Source organism: Schistocerca piceifrons, chromosome 1, assembly GCF_021461385.2.
Source record: "Schistocerca piceifrons isolate TAMUIC-IGC-003096 chromosome 1, iqSchPice1.1, whole genome shotgun sequence".
Classification (NCBI taxonomy): Eukaryota; Metazoa; Arthropoda; class Insecta; order Orthoptera; family Acrididae; genus Schistocerca; species Schistocerca piceifrons.
The window spans coordinates 275,519,816-275,541,862 of NC_060138.1; the positions used below are offsets into that span (position 1 = coordinate 275,519,816).

The 22,047-nt window shown below is 38.5% G+C and overlaps 1 protein-coding gene across 3 annotated transcripts in view; it reads left to right on the forward strand.

Moving 5' to 3' along the window:
- Positions 1–22,047, forward strand: part of LOC124801523 (putative tRNA (cytidine(32)/guanosine(34)-2'-O)-methyltransferase) — a 66,965-nt gene that overhangs the window by 31,159 nt on the left and 13,759 nt on the right. For all 3 annotated transcript variants that reach the window (XR_007017113.1, XM_047263094.1, XM_047263084.1), the window contains exons 3-5: positions 5,400–5,469; positions 15,248–15,432; positions 20,769–20,978. Coding sequence is in view for 2 of the 3 variants with exons in the window: in XM_047263094.1 (XP_047119050.1) it covers positions 5,400–5,469; positions 15,248–15,432; positions 20,769–20,978 (465 nt within the window). In the remaining variant the exon portion in view is untranslated. The remainder of the gene's footprint in view (positions 1–5,399; positions 5,470–15,247; positions 15,433–20,768; positions 20,979–22,047) is intronic.

Here is a 22,047-nt window from a genome sequence, read left to right on the forward strand (position 1 = left end):
GGATACTCTTGGCAGTGCCAGTTGTGTTGACAGTTTGAGTGGCATGATCTATTGCCCAATGAATTTGTAGCAATTCTGAAGCGAATTCCATGAAATGTTTCCTTCAGTTTGGAAATTGAGTTGAACTTATGAGGGCTTAAGTCAGGGGAGTACAATAGGTGGTATAACACTTAGCAGCCCCATCAGTCAAACAAATCAGTAACAGCTTGCACTGTACGTGCTTGGGCATTGTCCTGCAAAATGATGGTCAGGTCCTGCAGAAAGTGTCACAACTTCTGTCTCAGTGCTGTTCATTTTTGGAACCCAACCTATGACCAACTTAGACACAGAAGTGATGACACTTTCTGCAGGACCTGACCATCATTTTGCAGGACAATGCTCAAGGATGTACAGTGCAAGCCGTTACTGATTTGTTTGATTGATGGGGCTGCTGAGTGCTGTACCACCTACTGCACTCCCCTGACTTAAGCCCTTGTAAGTTCAACTCGATTTCTAAACTGAAGGAAACACTTCATGGCATTCGCTTCAGAACTGCTACAAATTCATTGGGAAATAGACCACGCTGCTCAAACTTTCAACACAAGTGTCACTGGCCAATGACTTCCAAATCGCTGACAACAGATTATACACAATGTTGGTGACCACTTAGGTCGGTGAAACTTTGAAACACATATCTATTTTGTACGAGTTGTAAATAAGTAGTTTCCACTATTAAAGTTCCAACCCTCGTATTTGTGGTCTACCACTGCAGTGTTTGTATCCAGTACCAGCGGCCGGGCAAAGCAAGCACACCACCATCGTTTGCAGTCAGCACCCCAGCTGGCAAATACAAATTCTTCAGGCCTCTGGCAGCAAGGCCTCCTCCACTTGCATCTCCACAAATGATCTTGAGGCAGACCAGCTCTGTGCCATTGTGCATTCGATTTTCAGTAATGTACTTGGATGGTTAATAGTGGTGTTAATGTTTCTCTAATCATGTCATTATTCAGTGTGTAGTTATTACCTGATGAAATTTTGTTTGTGTAATGGTTGTTAGTAAAGATTTCAGATAACAGCAGTATTATCTGGGCTATCTACAATTAGACAATGGATTGGTGACGCAAAGTTTCTACCAGGCTTTAACAAAAACCTTTTTAGTCAACTTAGCAAGCAGCCCGAGGCACAGACCACTTTAGAAAGGGCATCTGTAGTGTCTTTTGATGAGATGTCAATAATGTCCCATCTGGAATACACGAAAGATCTGAATACAGGATTTGGATGATAGGAGAAGGAAACCACCTCCTGCAAAGTATGCACTTGTTTTTGTGGTTATAGGTATCTAAAGTAACTGGAAACTGCCTGTTTCATACTTTTTGTCTAATTCAGGAGTAAAATGTGGGTTTGTTGGGACTCTTACAGGAGCTAATTAATCTACTGGAAAAATGCAAAGTAGGAATCAAAATCGGTCATTTGCAATGAAGGAGCTAGTAATCATTATTGGGACTCTTACAGGAGCTAATTATTTTACTGGTTATAATGTTCCATATTTATTCAAAAGCATAAAAAACAATCTGCTTTGTGGTAACTTCACTTCCAACAATGCTGTTGTTTCATTTGACATACGATATTTAAAAAAAAAAAAAAATGTGGAAGATATTAAAACTCACTGGCAGTCATTTACAACCTGATTTATTCCACAAAATGAATGTGAAAATGACAGTTTAGTTCCCCCACTACTCTGTTGCGCAGCTGTCAGAACATGTATAGCAACAATGTCATGCACAGTGATACAGCTGAAAACTTAGTGTTTTATGGAATTTATTAACAATGTGTTTGAAGTTTTTAATAGCAAGACAGCATTTTCCTCTAATTCATATAGATTTGCTATATCAGAACAAAGTCCAAAGGTAATGACAGCAATAGAAAGAGCAAAAGAAGTTTTAAGTACTGTACATAAAATCGATAAGACAGGTAAACTTGACACCACCATGCGTTACAGGATTGTTACAGCCCATTAATGGTATTGCACAGTTTTCTGTAGAACAACAAACTGTCAGCATTATGTTTTTACTGACTAGCAGGTTAAATGAGGATGGCCTAGAGAATTTATTTTCAATGTTACATTAGAAAGGTGGCTACAACTGGAATGCAACTGCAAGAACACTAAGGCGCTTGTTCAAACCAGCTCTGTGAATTCACTAATGAAACCTGAGCTTTAAAGTGTGAGAATGACACTGATAAGATGCTTTTACTGAGTAATATTGAGTTGGATAATGGAAGTTATGAATCTCAGTAGTTGACGGGTTCTGAAAACATGGAAATCCCTTATACACATAGTTGCTCTGCAGAGGACAAGACACTAACATTGAAGGTGAAGAATATCTGGTTTCCTTTCAGAAAGGCCTTTCTTTTGAACGATGTTCAGCAGTGCATTTTGCTGGCTGCTTAGCACATAAATATGCCCTCAGTTACGATTGTTGGAGACATAGGAAGACACTTGTGGTGATGAGCTTCAAGAGAAGAGAGAGTTATTTATTCTCTGTAAAAGGTACATAACTGGTAATTTGTGTGATTTTTCAACTGGCTTCAGAGCTCTAACTTTTGAGTTAAGTAACATTGAGACTTTTTAAAACTCATATGTGTCCTGTTCTGTAAGGTTTATTTATAACAGAAACATAAAGTTTAAGATCCTTAACTACATGAAATCTGCAGTTGAATAATTTCACTGACTGGATGTTGAAGAATATGAAAACAGACTTTTTGTTTTAAATCATCTTCCTAAATACAATTTATATTATAGTTGCAGAACTACATTCAAAGACATGTTTCATAAAACTTTATTAAAACTTAAGATACTAAAAATGTGTTGTGTTGAAGTGACATAAATATGTTATACTGCACTTATAAATTTCATTGTCTTTTCTTCATCACTTTGCCCCATTTAAATAAAAGGAGGTAACTGTTAAATGTGAGCAACTGTTAAATCTGAGCAAAACATTTCTGTTTGTGACATCAGTGATTTGCTGAAAGCATATTGAAGATTTTTACAGTGTCTCAATTTCTTTTCTTTTCTTCTTCCTTTTTTTTTTTTTTTTTTTTTAAAAAAGTAGCAATCTTGAAGATAAAGTTGTTCAGTATACGGATGAAACGACATTCATTTACAAATAAAGTAATCAGATGAAAATGTGGTTGTGGTTGAGAATGGTTACAGAAATATTTGCAAAAGAAGTTCAAACACTTTCTGAGTCTTATTTACTGTCTCAATGTTAAAAATATATTGTCATTATAATTCAGCTACACCTTATACATCCACTATACAAAGTACAGGATTTTGTCCGTAGTATCGAGATATGACACCCAATGGTACCTCGGTTGTGTTTACTATGCTCAAATCATTTACTTGATTAGCAGTTACAATGAGTCTTCTACACCTACTATTCACCAGTTAAATTTTTATTTGACACATTAAGATCAGTGAGTTTTGTTGTACATGTTCATTTTAACATCAGGCAAGAACAGTAAGATGGGAGGGGAAAAAAAAGAACAGAACAGCAGTGGGTGCCTGTATAGCCGGGCCATCCACAGTTGTGTGGCACTGCTACTGACAGGTGATTTCTTGTATTCGGATAAACTTATTTTTACTGTTGCTAGTGTCTAATAAGGGGAAATGGGCAGGTATTGGCAAGGGATGAACAACTGTAAAGAGCAAAGCCGAAAACAAATTACTGAGACAGCTGTAATCGAATTTTCTATAGGGCTTCGAACTCAAAACCAGCAGGCTTCAGACATTTATTACAGTTGCATTGGTACAATATGTGTTAATCATTTGTCAGTAAACTAACTAATTAAATTCAAATAAGTTGAAAATAATTTGAAAGCTTTCTAGTGTTGTATCTGTATGTGGAGCTTTTTTTACCCCATAATCCATATCAAATGAGCTGCAGAACAGAGAGCGTGACGGGTGACGAGTGTGTAAACTACGCAACTGCATAAAGCAACAGTTTCTCAGAAATCTTTTATTGCAATATGGCCTCCATTCAAACACTAAACATGAGAAATGTTTATGAGCATTACTTTTCATTCATGTCATTTATGTTTGCTGCATATAACTGTAAGAAGTATCCCAGTAGTATAAATAAATTTCATTTGTAGAATTATGGGAGCTAATATGTGACCTTCAGCTACAGTCAACTGTGGTGTGAATGCAGTTGGTGTGTAGCGCTCCAGCCTTCTGCTAATTGACAACAAATGTGTTCGGTGATCTGGGCCTCAGAAACTTAGCAAAGAAACAGTGTTGGCAATTCCATGTCCTGTACAGGGGCATCTGTCTGCTGTGTCTTCCGCATTTAATAGAGGTTTTCTATATGCCTCTCAGAGATTAATCTTTAAATTTTACTTTTCTGAGTTTTAAATGTTTCTATACACTGCATCTATTTCTCCTACAATTGTATGTTTCCAACTAAAGTATCTTTATGTATTTCTGGCATTCATTTTGATTTAACCTTTTTTCACTTCCTGTTAATTTGATTCCTAAGTAGCCTATCTGCTCTCTTCCTACCTCATTTTTAGAACTGTTATTTTTTTTTTCTTTCATTCATAAGCATGAGCAATTCCTGAGATATCTGTGGTGTCTTCCCCTCTCTTTCCCTGTACTTCTTGAAGCTTTTACTTTGGCAGCTCATCACCGTCTTGAAGAATTTACACTTCATCTCTTTCTGTCTTAATTTTCAGTATTCAAACATTTATGTACTCCTTTTCGGGTATACTCTTGAATTTCAGCTTGCTGCTCCTCCCTACTACTAATACAAAAGATGATGATGTAACTTTAAGGGCACCATGGGAAAAAATCAGTATCAGAACTTGAAGTACATTTTTTCATTTCTTATATGTGTCTAAGTGAAACTGACATGTTGCCAGCAGAAAGGGGTTCTGGGCGCTACTTGCCCTGATTTAGACTTAAGCTGAGTTTTGTTATTCTTTGTTTATATCTAAAGAGCCAGAACATTTTCAGTACTCAGACATGTATTGTATAAATAATGGTGCTGTGGGGTCTGTCCAGAAGCAAAAATAGCCCAAACACACAAATCAAGCATTTACTATATTCCTCATTTACTACGTTTCTTTAAAACAGTGTTGAATTGAGGTGCGGTTTAATTTTAATGATGGTTGCTGTTCATCCAAAATGCCACTCAAACTTTGTGCCACTGTACTGTGTTCCTCACTAACAAAACCATACTTCTGTGATACTCTGCATTTAGATGTGGAGGGGCCAAATTATTTATGTTGAATTTAAGATCTATATTATGTGAGCAAATATCCAAAATTTGTTTGTTGATCTCTGTCTTAAAGTGCACCACATTGGTCGCAACACAAAGTAGCTTCCTATGACTTTTCTATAAATATGATGTTTGCTGTTGCAGGTGTACAAAGAGTTGTTGACCTTTGTGCAGCCCCAGGTAGCTGGAGTCAGGTTTTGTCCCAGAAATTAAGGTATTACTTCTTTTCAATAATTTGTTTTGTCATTTTAGGATAGTGGTTCATGGTGTGGGTTCCTATTGTCATGCCCTAGTTCATGAATCACAGGCAACGTATGAGTGACCAAGTAAGTGGTCCTGACAGTCAGGATACCAGTTACTTTGGAATAAGGCTGGGCATCTTGGACATATTCTGAGTCATGGTCACCTTTGTGTTCAGATGGCAAAGACTACGAAATCCACCAGTTAGTCCCTCAACCATTAGGGGTAAAACTCAATGGGACCTGGGGCAAGTAAGGCTAGCAACCTGCTTCCCTGGTACTTTAAATATGATGCTGGCAACAATCAGAGCAAAATGCCTCGGACCTTTGGAGGTGACGGAGTTCCACCTCTAATTGACAAACCAGGGACTCCTAAGATACGACTTGGCAAACGAATGGTAATGAGATGGGGAGCTATTAATATCAATGGAGGCTACTCTGGGAAGAAGGTAGAGCTGGCAGAGGCTGCAAGTAAGATGGGGTTGGACGTTTTAGCTGTTAGTGACATTCAGGTAAGGGGTGAGAAAGAAGAGGAAGTGGGAGAATACAAGGTGTACCTGTTGTGGGTTGGCAGGAGAGCCAACACCGGGTTACTAGAGGAAGCCGAAAGGCACGCGTTTTAGCTCACGCAGGCTGGCGTGAGGTCTGGAACAGGACAAGGAAATTAGAATTTAGAAAAACGGACATAGCTGGTGGAATACTTAACTTTAATCCACAAATGGTGAACGTCGCTCTTGACTGTACATTATTCACAATATCAATAGTAACTGAACATGGCGCCTTGCTAGGTCGTAACAAATGACGTAGCTGAAGGCTATGTTAACTATCGTCTCAGCAAATGTGAGCGTATTTTGTCAGTGAACCATCGCTAGCAAAGTCGGTTGTACAACTGGGGCGAGTGCTAGGAAGTCTCTCTGGACCTGCCGTGTGGCGGCGCTCAGTCTGCAATCACTGATAGTGGCGACACGCGGGTCCGACGTATACTAACGGACCGTGTCCGATTTAAAGGCTACCACCTAGCAAGTGTGGTGTCTTGCAGTGACACCACAGTACCTGTCAGGAGTCAAAGCAGGAATAGCACAATGGGGTGTAGGGCTTTACAAACGGAAAGAAATGGAACCCAGCGTAGTTGCAATAAGGTATGTAAACGAACGACTGATGTGGATAGATTTGACAGTGTCTAGCAAGAAAATTAGGATTGTGTCAGTATATTCGCATTGTGAAGGGACAGATCAAGATAAGATGGATAGTTTTTATGACGCACTCAGTGACGTAGTTGTTAGAGTAAAGGACAAGGACAGTATTCTGCTCATGGGTGATTTTAATGCCAGGATTGGAAATCGTACAGAAGGGTATGAAAAGGTTATGGGTAAATTTGGAGAGGATATGGAGGCCAACAGGAACGGATTTCTGTGCCAGTATGGGCTTAGTAATCACAAACTCCTTTTTTTAAAAAATAAGAACATTCACCGGCATACTTGGGAAGGCAGGGGAACCAGATCTGTCATTGACTATATAATAACAGTTCAGGAAGGCTGTGAGGGACACACGTATATTCAGGGGATTCTTTGATGACACTGATCACTATTTAATCTGCAGTGAAATTGGTATTGTGAGGCCGAAAGTGCAGGAGGTCAGATCCATATGTAGGAGGATAAGAGCGGAGAAACTTCAGGATAAGGAAATCAGGCACAAGTACATAACAGTGATCTCAGAAAGGTACCAGTTAGTTGAATGTAGTCAATTACAGTCATTGGAAAAGGAATGGACAAGGTACAGGGACACAGTACTAGAAGTGGCTAAAGAATGTCTTGGAACAGTATTGTGTAAAGGTAGGATGAAGCAAACAGCTTGGTGGAATGACACAGTCAAGGCAGCCTGTAAAAGGAAAAAGAAGGCGTATCAAAAATGGCTACATACTAGAACCCAGGTAGACAGAGAAAGTTATGTTGAAGAAAGAAGCAAAGTGAAACAGATAATTGCAGCATCCAAGAAGAAATATTGGGAAGACTTTGGAAATAGGTTGGAGACTTTGGGTCAAGCTGCTGGAAAACCATTCTGGAGTGTAATTAGCAGTCTTTGAAAGGGAGGTAAGAAGGAAACGACAAGTATTTTGGACAGGTCAGGAAAACTGCTGGTGAATCCTGTTGATGCCTTGGGCAGATGGAAGAGTTGCTCAATGTAGGTGAAAATACGGTCAGTAATGTTTCAGATTTCAATGTACAATGGGATAGGAATGATGATGGAAATAGGATCACATTTGAGGAAGTGGAGAAAATGGTCAATAGATTGCCATGCAATAAAGCAGCTGGGGTGGATGAAATTAAGTCAGAACTCATCAAATACAGTGGAATGTCAGGTCCTAAATGGCTACACAGGATAATTGAAATGGCGTGGGAGTCGGGATAGGTTCCATCAGACTGGACGAAAGCAGTAATCACACCAATCTTTAAACATGGAAACAGAAAAGGTTGTAACAACTACAGAGGTATCTCTTTAATCAGCATTGTGGGTAAAATCTTCTCAGGTATTGTTGAAAGCAAAGTGCGAGTATTAGCTGAGGACAAATTGGATGAAAATCAGTGTGGGTTTAGGCCTCTTAGAGGTTGTCAGGACCAGATCTTTAGCTTATGGCAAATAATGGAGAAGTGTTACAAGTGGAACAGGGAATTGTATCTATGCTTTATAGATCTAGAAAAGGCTGCAACCTGTCTCCACTGTTGTTCATATTATTTATGGATCATATGTTGAAAATAATAGACTGTCTGGGTGAGATTAAGATATGTGAACACAAAATAAGCAGTTTCGCATATGCGGATGACTTAGTTGTGATGGCAGATTCGATTGAAAGTTTGCAAAGTAATATTTCAGAGCTAGATCAGAAATGTAAGGACTATGGTATGAAGATTAGCATCTCCAAAACGAAAGTAATGTCAGTGGGAAAGAGATATAAACGAATTGAGTGCCAAATAGGAGGAACAAAGTTAGAACAGGTGGACTGTTTCAAGTACTTAGGATGCATATTCTCACAGGATGGCAACATAGTGAAAGAACTGGAAGCGAGGTGTAGCAAAGCTAATGCAGTGAGCGCTCAGCTACAATCTACTCTCTTCTGCAAGAAGGAAGTCAGTACCAAGACTAAATTATCTGTGCACCGTTCAATCTTTTGACCAACTTTGTTGTATGGGAGCGAAAGCTGGGTGGATTCAGGTTACCTTATCAATAAGGTTGAGGTTACGGATATGAAAGTAGCTAGGATGATTGCAGGTACTAGTAGATGGGAACAATGGCAGGAGGGTGTCCACGATGAGGAAATCAAAGAAAAACTGGGAATGAACTCTATAGATGTAGGAGTCAGGGCGAACAGGCTTAGATGGTGGGGTCATATTACACGCATGGGAGAAGCAAGGTTACCCAAGAGACTCATGGGTTCAGCAGTAGAGGGTAGGAGGAGTCGGAGTAGACCAAGGAGAAGGTACCTGGATTCGGTTAAGAATGATTTTGAAGTAATAGGCGTAACGTCAAAAGAGGCACCAATGTTAGCACTGAATAGGGGATCATGGAGGAATTTTATAAGGGGGACTATGCTCCAGACTGAACGCTGAAAGGCATAATCAGTCCTAAACGATGATGATGATGATGATGATTTTAGGATAGTAAGAAGACATTCTGTTTCTGCCACAAGGAATGCAAACATAAATTATGGTAACAATGAATGGATAGAACAGTTACTACTCACAAGTAAAATATATTCATTTTTGAGGGAAGAAATATTGATAGTAGATGAGTTTGGATGATTAAGAAGTACTCTAGTGACTAACAATGATAGTAGAGGAGCATCATAGTTAATTTCCATAGCTTGCTGTAATATGATATAGAACCTTTGGATAGGCAATGTCAGAATGTTCTGTGTGGATTACTGTTCTCTCCAATGTAAATTTGAGCTAAACATTGAATCTCAATACTTTTGTAAGCTACTGAACTTTGAAGTGCCACATGAAATTAGGTGGAAAGCCATAATTGAAAGTAAAGTAATCTGAATATATGTTACTGTAAAAGTAAGATGATTGGTAAATCCTAGAATTAACTGGTGAAACCTAAGACTGACCATCACGGTGTGGTAAAAGTTTGAAATTTCATACTATGTAGAGATTTCGAACTTTTACTAGGAGACAATGGTAAATCTTTGGATGTATTTACTTATAGTTGTCTTACTTTTACAGTAACATACAAAAATACACCAATTTTCAATTGAATAATCTTACTATCTAACAGTTTTCTTTTAGTGCAATATAAAGTGTCTTTGTTACCAAATGTATTTTCATGTCATTGTCTTTGCATTTCCAAATGATGTCTCTGTTAGTGAGCAGTGACTGTGGGTGTTTATTGAGAGAAATGCTGTGATTGCTGAGGGAGGGGGAACTGCTTGTCCACACCATTGCAGAACATAACTGAAAAATCAGGATACATTTTGCATGCTTATAAATTTGTGACATCAATACATTAGTCCCATAGATTTGTTCTCATTCAGTACCATACATGTCTTTAATTGTGTAGTAAACATTAGGCACGTAGTAAGTAGTAATTCTGATGTGTTGTATACAGGCTCTGCAGACTGTACATAGCATTCTGGTCATATACCAACCGCACTCTGCTTCCATTCACACACTATGATTAATTTGTAGAGTGGCCATTGCCAAAACATCATGTGACTAATATGTTGATGGATTTGTCTGATTAAATGGTCTGTATGTTGACTACTTTTATGTAATGTCTATTCACTTTGTTTTCTTCTGTTTTTCGTGCTGTGTGGCTTCTCTGACAACTAATTTCATGCATGAAATTAATATTGGGAGAGAACAGTATCTTGGTATAAGTATAATTCTGTATCTGTAATTTAATTTAAACTAGTTGACAAAATCAAACAGTGGAAAATCTAGGATGGAATAATGACAATATTGAGAAATATCCAGAAAAGTCAAGTAGAAATACTCAAATTCACATAAAATATAAATTCTGTAGTGTCCCTAAGCCTGTCAAAAATCTGTTCTTAATTTTAATTAAGACAAGAGTTATGTTAATTTTTTTGAAACATATGAAATTTTCCCCACTCATATGTTGAAAACTATTGATCTCACAGCAGCACTTTCGTTTGTTCATTACCAAAATATCTCACTCAGCTATGAATCATTTAAATTTTTCATATTGCATTACATTTCCTGTACACAATCTTCTGAAAGCAGTGTTTTTATGCTGTTGTGTCAATACTTAACTTGTAACAAATGTGAAGTTTAAAGTCTCTTATCTCACAAAAAAAGTAAAAATTCTGAAATTTATGTGTATTATTGCTCTCATTTGGCAGCAGTATCTCTACATCAAAAATCTTTTCTAAATTTTAATTTTGGGCTGCTGTTATGTTGGTTATTGAAATAGGGGAAATTTTCATATCTGGAAAAGTTTCCTTCTTAAGGTTGCATGCCTTGAAAGTTATTATACACATGAAATAACTTCTCAGTGTCTACAAAAAATGAAATATATTTAAAAAGCAATCTGATCTGCCAAAAGGAGATGATGGGAGCTGCCTGAACACTATTCCTTAGTCTCAGAACAGAAAAGAGAAATTGATCAAAATAAATTCATGAGCACAGGATGTAATGGAAGTAAGAGGTTAATTAAAGAGCACTGTACACTAATCCAACAATGGGAAAACAGCCCTTAATTCAGAGTCAGTGGCACTACTGGTGTCACTGCTTGTACTGACAGATATTATCAAGTCTTTGAAGCATGTTGTAACACTGCTTCATTATTCCTTGCTTCCTGTATCGCTCATTTCATGGGGTTCACTATCTTTTGCCAGTCTTCTGTTGTCAGTTTCTTAAATGCATTCTTCAAAAAGCATTCCACTTCAGTCAACATAGTTTTTTTAATTTTCTGTAGCAATATGATGTTTAACCTGAGCCCAAATCTGTTTGGTATTGCTTTGAAATGGCAATGGTGAGGAGACAACCTGAGCACTTTATGTTTGTGTTTTTATTTTGCTATTTCATCCACAGTGTAAACAGGGTTCTTTGGTAAATGTTTTGACACAAGTTCTAACAGTTCTGCCCTTGTCAAGTTCCTGTTAAACCGTATTTTATGTTTCACTAGCCAGCAAACAATGTTTATTCTTCTTCGTTGTCTTTGTGGGTACCTTATATTCTATAACTAAATTATCAGTAATATTTATAGAGTTTTTCATTAAGTTTTCAAGCACAGATTCTTCAAATCATTTCACAAAAGGTTGTGATTCATCACTTCGTCTTAGGCAGAGGTCTTGTTTGATCTGAATAACAGCAGACAGTTAGGAAAAGAATCTTTTGCAATTTCATCGTGTACTACTATTATTGTTTTTCTTACCAATCTGACCTGCCATACTACCACTGATGGTATTGTCTGTCCAACATTTAAAAAAAAAAAAAAAAAAAAACTGTGGCTTGCATTCACCCATGTTTCATTAAGCCAAATGATATTGTCAGCATTTGTCCCTGCAAATGCCCTAAGAAAGTGGCATCACCCCCCTGCTACGAAGGTAGCTTGTACCTTTTTGAGTATTGGTTACTCCTTTTTTGAATAATATGCATATATCTGGTAACAAATCACATCTTCTTGTGACTTTCTTCTCAAGGTGTCTCTTCTTTCCATGAGACACCAATTTAGATGACTCCCCTGATTCTTTGTGACTTTCTCCTTACAGATTCTTATCACTGAGCACTCTTTGATTTGTAGACAGCTGCAGTTTGTTCCACCATTTTATCCTACGGAGCAGAAGACGCTCCTGTATCCCTACCACTTTCAAAATATTCCCTTGAGTAACACATGAATTCGTGCAACTGACTGTATATAATCATGACATGTCTGCTACTTTTTGAAAGTCTGTCAGTGGTGTGAACCTGTGGTATGCCTCTCTTTCCATTACTTACATTACACATCACAAGGCAAGAGTCACCTAAATCTCTCACTATGATGCCTCATTGAGGACTGGCTGGCACAATATGTGGGATAGCAAAACACAGCAGAAGTGGAAACACAATGGGAGCTGACAGTGCCACTGCAAGCACAGGTATCATTGGTGTATAGGTGATGGAAGCTATGCAGTCAAGTGACAACTAGTTTCAATCAGATTATAAACTGAGTTGCCTCAGTGGTTACGATAATGGCCTCATAGTAAAAGTCTAGAAATGGGTCAGTGTCAGCCACGGTGCTTTTCCTCTATGGCACATGGGTTGCTAATGAATCAGTTTTGCAGAGCCAGTGGGTGGATAGTTTTAAGTTACCAGTGAGAGGTGAGACAAGAGGCACCTTATTTCAAGTGCTAATATTGAACTATTCAGTTTTCTTCACAGATTATTTGTGGTTTCCTTAAAATATGGGCACAGTAGCCTTGACAGATTTTTAATATTTGTTTGAAATGTATGTTATGGCAACAAACTGTTTTGCAGCGTAATCAGCACTCTAAGTTAGGTTTAAAAGATATCAATTTGGTTGTGAACTGGTGAAACCAACAACTGTTCTGTGGATTTTATTTATTTATTTTACAGCAAGATATACTAGGTAGACAGATACTGTTGAATCACTCAGTTTTCAAACATAAAGTAGAGAAGCATGGTAATTACTAAGGAAGTTGGATGGAAACAAAATTAAAGTAAACTACAACACCCATACATCAGCTAATAGATTTATGTCACATTTACTGTACACAGCAAGAACATCAAGGCTTAAAACTCATACAAAATACATCAGATTGAAACTTCCATTGCTCAAAATGAACAATCTGAGTTTTCAAGAAATTTCTCTATACCTGAAATCTCTGTTGCTCTTAAGGTACTGATAATGATGGAATCCACCCAGAATTTATTCTGCTCAGTGGGAACTACACAGAAAGATGGCTGATGCATTTCTTCCCTGACATTATGATATCTGGTTCAATCCTACAAAAAATGAAGCAGTCAAAAATCATAGCAATACTAAAACCCTGCAAGGCATTAGACCAGCCTAAGAACTATCGCCCTGTTGCATTATTGAGCGCTATATGTAAGTTCCTTGAAAGAATTCTGTACGAACAGATTAGTCCAGCGAGCTTTCAGAACCTACCTAAGAGCAAGCTGGATTCCAACCAGGACGGAGCTGCGCTGACCAGGTCTTACCTTTAACGAGAGTTATTGAAGTAGCGTACCAAACAAAGCAGAAAACATCAGTTCCTTTTGTTGATCTGAGTGCAGCATATGACACAGTCTGGAGACATGGACTGCTTTATAAATTATTATTACTTGAATTATGCAGACAGACAACAAAACTTAGCTGGAAGGACATTTACAGTAACTACAGGAAGAGACACTAGCTGTCAAAGAGCATTGAATAATGTCTTACCATGGGAAACTGCCCTTTCTCCTCTTTTTATCTGTATCGGATATTCCTCCTGTGGTGTCACCGCCAGACACCACACTTGCTAGGTGGTAGCCTTTAAATCGGCCGCGGTCCATTAGTATACGTCGGACCCGCGTGTCGCCACTGTCAGTGATTGCAGACCGAGCGCCGCCACACGGCAGGTCTAGAGAGACTTACTAGCACTCGCCCCAGTTGTACAGCTGACGTTAATAGCAATGGTTCACTGACAAATACGCTCTCATTTGCCGAGACGATAGTTAGCATAGCCTTCAGCTACGTCATTTGCTACGACCTAGCAAGGTGCCATTACCAGTTAATATTGAAATTATAAAACATGTACCATCAAGAGCGATGTTCTCCAATTGTGGATTAAAGTTAAGTATTCCAAGAACTACGTTCTTTTCTTTATAGGATAATTACTTTACCTTGTTCCAGACCTCACGCCAATCTGCGTGAGCTTAAAAGCGTGCATTTCGGCCTCCTATAGCAACACTGTGTTGGCTCTTCTGCCAACACTTCACCTCCAATCCCAACTCCTGATATCAAATGGAAGAGCATGGTACTGCTGATAACACTGACCTCCCAATGTTGAACGATGTAGATTAAGATTGAGGCATCCCACTCTCATCACAATCAGGACTCTCACAGACACTGAATTCATTACCATTGATAAATGGAAATGTTGCTGGAAACAGAATTGCCCCACACAATGCCTGAAACTGTCTTGCATCCAAAATAAATTCTCTGGATTCAACAAGCCTCAGGCAATTTGGAGTACCCTGAACGGCATCTGAATGGGCCATGGAAGATGTGCAGACGCTCACCTCAGTTGGGGTGAATCTTCATCACCATTGTGAGACTGTGGTGCAGAATGATAGACATTTCAGTCGCTTCAACACAACTTCTGACTGATAGAAGTTCCTTATTCCTCCTTCTGCACTCAGATTGTGAAGTGCTGGTGTTTCTATTTTCACAGCAGCAGATTGACGTGATCAGTGTCAACTTTGATATTGTGGTCACAGCAGCAGCATACTCAGTATGTGCACTCTCTGTACAATATAGGCAACCTACACACATGTCATTGCCATAGAACAGATACTTTTATGTATTATCATTGTATTTTTGTTGGGGAAGTATGCTGTGTTAACTGCCTTTTCTTCAGAGCTATTTATAATCTTTGTTTGGTGCACATATTGATTATGAGGTACATGAATGTGCTACCTAAATGAATTACACAGTGCACCTGAAACTGTAAGACCAATGAAGAACAATTTATTCTTATTTGAAAAATATAAGTTCTCATTATATTTTATTAATTTTTTTTTGAAGGTCCAAAAATGAGAGTGCAGACGATAATGTGAAGATAGTGGCAGTGGATTTGCAGTCAATGGCCCCAATTCCTGGTGTTATCTGCATACGGGGTGACATAACAGACACCAATACAGCTGAAAGAATAATAAAAGAGTTTGATGGATGTCCAGCAGATCTTGTCATTTGTGATGGTGCACCAGATGGTATGTGTAGTGTTGCTACATGTTTATGTTTGAGTCTGAAATACATTTGTAATCTACTGGAAAATCTTAATATTCTACTTTGAAGTTTATTTTAGATAGAAAGCTGCCCCCCATATTTTTACTTGCTTATGTTTATATCCAGTTACACAACTCTGGCTAGTTTGCTCTCAAGTGCCAGGACTAATATGTTTCACCGTGTTCAAAGTAGAGTTCTGTAGGTGTTGCAATTATCTCTCCATGCATTGTGTGCTCGCAATTTCTTCGATGGTCTGGTGTTTCCATCTCTGTTTCCACAAGACAACAGTTCTTGTTCTCTAGGGATGTTATTAATGAAAGAAGCTAATTTTTTAGAGGAAAAAATTACCTGATTAATTAATTATTAATTCTGTGAGATGACTGGACATCAGTTTCATAAGGATTTTTTCTGGTTGACTCTCATCATTTTCAGGTGTGCAGCAAAAAGAGTAAAAACAATACCTATACCATTAATGGTTATAACCTACAAACAAATCTAAATTTAACCACGTGCGTGCGAGAGTGTATACCTGTCCCTTTTCCCCCTAAGGTAAGTCTTTCCACTCCCGGGCCTGGAATGACTCCTTACCCTCTCCCTTAAAACCCACATCCTTTCGTCTTTCCTTCCCTCTTTCCTGATGAAGCAACCGTGGGTTGCGAAAGCTTGAAATTTGTGTGTGTGTTTGTTATTGTCTCTATCAACATACCAACATTATCTATATCACCAAGATTAATCAATACTTTGCCCTTACATCTTTTCTAACACTGATTTCTGTGCACATAGTTGAGTCCACTTTCATTTGCATATAACAATTCCATTGTTATTTACGAATTTGATTACAACAGTTTATGGTTTACTACGCTGTAGGGTTTTCTCCCAATTTCCTTTCACTGATTTATTCGCAAAGTTGACAGCTATTTCTCCCCCGCTTGTTTATATGTAATTCTTTCACATGCGTTTACATCTCTTTAATTGCCAAGCTAAGTAGTTTACGTTTTCTTTTATGACTTTAGCTTCCTGTTTACCTAATTTTAGAAATTTCATCTTTTTTTTTTTTTTTTTTTTTCTTTTCCAGTTTTTTTAGTATCATATAGATCATCCACTCATTACCTCTTATTAACCATTATCTGTTTTCACGATTTTGATATGAATTTTTCTGATTTTTTTCTAAATTTAGTCTTTGCTTTTCTCCCGTTTTTCTATCTTTTATCCAACCTTTTTTGCCACTCGCGCAATTTCTAGCACTTCAAACTCTCCTCTCTTGCACAAATGAGTCCTATTTCATATTACGAGGTGCATTCAAGTTCTAAGGCCTCCGATTTTTTTTCTCCGGACTGGAAAGAGATAGAAACATGCACATTGTTTTAAAATGAGGCCGCGTTCATTGTCAATACGCCCCAGAGATGGCAGCACCGTACGGCAGATGGAATTTTACTGCCAGCGGCAAGAGTGAGAACTGTTTTAAATACTTAAAATGGCGACGTTTTCCTTACTTGAACAGTGTGCAATCATTAGTTTTCTGAATTTGCTTGGTGAGAAACCAATTGAAATTCATCGACAGTTGAAGGAGACATGTGGTGATGGAGTTATGTATGTGTCGAAAGCGCGTTCGTGGGTGGGATAGTTTAATTAAGGCAGAACGTCGTGTGACAACAAACCGAAACAACCTCGGGCTCGCACAAGCCGGTCTGACGACATGATCGAGAAAGTGGAGAGAATTGTTTTGGGGGATCACCGAATGACTGTTGAACAGATCGCCTCCAGAGTTGGCATTTCTGTGGGTTCTGTGCACACAATCCTGCTTGACGACCTGAAAATGCGAAAAGTGTCATCCAGGTGGGTGCCACGAATGCTGACAGACGACCACATGGCTGCCCGTGTGGCATGTTGCCAAGCAATGTTGACGCGCAACGACAGCATGAATGGGACTTTCTTTTCGTTGGTTGTGACAATGGATGAGGCGTGGATGCCATTTTTCAATCCAGAAAAAAAAGCACCAGTCAGCTCAATGGAAGCACACAGATTCACCGCCACCAAAAAAGTTTCGGGTAACCGCCAGTGCTGAAAAAATGATGGTGTCCATGTTCTGAGACAGCGAGGGCGTAATCCTTACCAATTGCGTTCCAAAGGACACTACGGTAACAGGTGCATCCTACGAAAATGTTTTGAAGAACAAATTCCTTCCTGCACTGCAACAAAAACGTCCGGGAAGGGCTGCGCGTGTGCTGTTTCACCAAGACAACGCACCCGCACATCGAGCTAACGTTATGCAACAGTTTCTTCATGGTAACAACTTTGAAGTGATTCTTCATGCTCCCTACTCACCTGACCTGGCTCCTAGTGACTTTTGGCTTTTTCCAACAATGATAGACACTCTCCGTGGCCGCACATTCACCAGCCGTGCTGCTATTGCCTCAGCGATTTTCCAGTGGTCAAAACAGACTCCTAAAGAAGCCTTCGCCACTGCCATGGAATCATGGCATCAGCATTGTGAAAAATGTGTACGTCTGCAGGGCGATTACGTCGAGAAGTAAGCCAGTTTCATCGATTTTGGGTGAGTAGTTAATCAGAAAAAAAATTGGAGGCCTTAGAACTTGAATGCACCTCATATGTCCGTTGTTTTCAAAAATTTTTGCCACTCCAGAAGGAGCCACTGTCTCTGATAGCTTGCCTAATTATAATTAATGTTTTGTATGCATGCTAACTTTAAAAAAGTGTCTCCAGAAATCACGTTCCTCTTCTGCTATAGTCTTTCAGAATGTGTGATTTTGGCTGTAGTTTACAGTTTACAAGACAAAATGTAATGCATTAATTAAGAATGAACATTCTCTCTGTGGGAAGTGCATTCTGTAATAAGATTTCAGATTAATGCTGTGTACTGGAATGCGAATAAAACGTAAATCTGTACACAAATCCTTGTTGCAATGATGTGTCTGTAGAAGGGTATTCAGAGTTTTCTGTGGGTCCATATACAACTACAACTGCTTATGGCAAATGGCAATGGCATGGATTGTTTACAAAAGAATGTGGAGGAGAGAATTTTTTTCTCAAATTGGTGATGTCGTCTGTGCATAGCAGATCTGGTTCATTTGTACTTGGAGAAGACAAGACAAGGTGTTGCAAACAAATGAGAAAATTTGAAGTTAATGTTGACATTCTTGCAGTAGTAGTACAGGTGCAGGAATGGCATCAGACACTATGTCATCATGACGGACATTTAGTGAACATGGAGCATTGTACTACATATGTTCACCATTTGTGGATTTTACTGAGATTGCGACAGTTACAATATCTGATGCTGGCTAATGTATATATCTTAAACAAAAAATGGACCTTCCATTAATGTAAATAGTGTCATTGACACTTAAAACTGTAACCCCCCCCCCCTCCCACCACACACACACACTTACATGTGTGTAGTTATAAAGTTGAAATTCACTGTTGGTAATACAATAAAATCAGCCATATAACTGGACATTTCAGAATGACATTTATTTTCTACAAGATTTCAAACCAGACTTTTTTTGTTTGATGTTTCGTACTTTTTGTTTCTTTGCTTCTTTGAATGGAATATACAACAGAATAAGGGAGCTGGACGTACATACAAAGGGAATGGTGTGGTACAGGGAAGGGGGGCGGGGGGGGGGGGGGGTCAAAGAAAACTATTTTTGTAATGTCTGACCCCACTGCACCTTTGAAAGCTTTGTTGTCATATGGGGTCCTTTCGTATAAGGCAAGTCCTTATCACTTAGTGCAAGAAATTGGTTAATTATTGCAACTCTTGATTGTATAAGCAGTCAGTAAATATCCTATCAGCTTAATTTGCACTCTCAAAGTTCTTCAAATTGTGCTACAGTTGACTCGTAATTGTGCAGTGTGTATGCACATTTTGAGCAACTCTAGGCTAAAATCAATGAGGATGTAAACATCCTTCAGAGTCTTTGGATGTCCAATTAATTTTATCATGACATTGTGGATAAGCAGTACTTCTGTGAGTGGGCTTAAGGAATCCGTGCTGTTACATCAGCATCAATTACACTGCATCAGAGTTGCTGTCTAGTTGCAATGTTGCTTCATGGGCTGATAGGCCTTAATTTTTTTCTGAAGAATGAGATACTATCATCTCTTGAAAATTAAACATTTCCAGGTTCCCATTAATGTTATCTTTCTACTTTTTATGAGGAGTCTGATCTTGAAATATTGCCCCCTAGGTTCAAAATATCCTCTTCTCCTTTTGTTAGTGCTACATTAATATTGCATTGGGTGTCCCCAAGATCTCCCCCTCACTCCCACCTCATCTGCCCAATTCTCTAAACTCAACAAAAACATATTTCAGTGGATGCTTCATCCAGAGCTTGTTGTCTCACTCAGACAGAAACCCTTTTTCACCCTAAAGTGGTGTGCATGTAGAAAGATGGGTGGTGGTGGTGGTGGTGGTGGTGGTGTGATGTACAATGGCAAGGAGCAGTTACCATTTGACACACTAACCACTATTGTTATTCTGCTGCATTTGCCTTTATCATGCACTTCAGGGTCCACATACAACATTTAGCAGTGATTTTCATGTGAAGGTACACGTAAGGGTTCATTGTGGATATTATAAAGGAAGTACAAAGAATATTACTTTAAGAAGTGATAGCAATAGTTTTCCAAGAAGAAAGTTTTATTAGGGAGACCCAGAAACAGACACAGTGACCCAGTCCAATACTCACTCCAGCATTGCCATTTACCAGGATAGGGAACAGCTGGAAAATGAAGCATGGAGCAGAGACAGGGATGATGATGCAACTTTTTCTCTGTCTCTCAGTGCAGAGAACACATCTCTTAGAGCTGCCTACTTCCATGCATACCTCTATAGGTGAACAATAAGCTTGACATCTTCAGTTGTTTACTTGAAGCTTACCCAAACTGTTACCTACACTCCAATAATCACAGTCGGATTTTGCCTTGACGTAGCTCCAACCAACATAAATAAGTGATGACATCCCTCAGGCTTGCGAATAGCCTGAAAATGTTTTGCCAATATTTGGAGAAACATTGCTGGTAGTTCAAAATGCTAAATACATGTAATGGAAAATTGAATGCAGTCCCTGTAATGATTCTGACTTTATTGAAAATGTTGTATCAGTATAGCTCCTAGACAGCTGTCATTTGCTTTATACACACACTCTCCAAGAAATACAATGTTGTTATGTCTAGTCATTATGAATATATGTGGGTGCAGGTGTGTGTGTTTTACTAATGTGATTATTAATTGCTGGTGAGGAAATGAGACAACTAAATTTTGGTAGTGATTGATGATTGTGATTTTATGTTGCAGTTACTGGTCTACATGATCTTGATGAGTATGTTCAATCGCAGTTGTTGCTAGCTGCATTTAATATTACATCACATGTCTTGAAGCCAGGTGGAACATTTCTTGCAAAGGTGTTCCGTGGAAATGATATTGATTTGGTTTATTCACAGATGAAGATATTTTTTCCCAGTGTTGTTGTTGTCAAACCAAGCAGCTCACGAAATTCTAGTATTGGTAAGTGATAAAATACAAAATCTTTCTGTCACATTATTTACGTTTATTTGTTAGTTTGTAGTTCTGCCAACTTATCTCTTCTGTTCTATCCAAGCCTCCATTTACTGGTAGTTACACTATCTTATCAAAAGTAACAATAATGAAACTGACAGATTTCTTCCGTGTTCTTCAACGACTTGGTATGGGACTTAACCAGGATCAAATCACTGACTGCATACGTAACAGGCCACACTAATTTATCCTGAACATGTCTGTTTTCAGCTGCTTTTTGTTTCATGGTGTAGAATGCTATTTTCAGAAGGTTTTGTGGCAGGAGTTCCTTTAGAGGCAGAAACCAAAGGCATTGTGCAAAAATACTGCTTGCTTTTATCCCAAGTAACACAGTGCGTGGTGGTAAACCATTACTAATATGGCACATGTTGTTAACTACACTTTCAAAATCAGGTAATTTTTTCATCCCAATTTTTATGAATATTTCCACAAGATGTTCTACAGAATCATACAAGTTTATGAATCGCACGCACAGTTGGATTGGATCCAGGATGGTAAGCAGAGATTAGAACTTGTTTGAAATTATTTTCTTCTAAAAACATTTCCATTCACATGATCAGAACTGTTGATCTATCAAGATACTGTCTGGCTTATTTGTATGCACGAAATAATCCTATGTTGATTTCTTTATCATTATCCTACTGGTAGCTGTTTGGAACAGGTAGAAATTGACATTTTTTGAGAAAACCTCTAAGACTACATCGACAATGTCTAATATACAAATGTACTCCCAAGCCACCATACGGTGTGTGGCACAGGGCACCTTGTACCGCTACTAGTTATTTCCTTCAAAGTTCCACTCACAAATAAAGCAAGGGGAAACTAACACTCTATATGCCACCATACAAACTATCTCATCTCATCTTTGTGGTCCTTAGGTGAAATGTACATTGACAGCAGTAGATTTGTTGTGCAGTTAGCTTCAAATACTGGTTCTCTAAAACAAATTTTCTCAATAATATTCCACGAGAAGAATGTCATTGTCCCTCCAGGGATTCCCATATGAGTTCACAAGGCA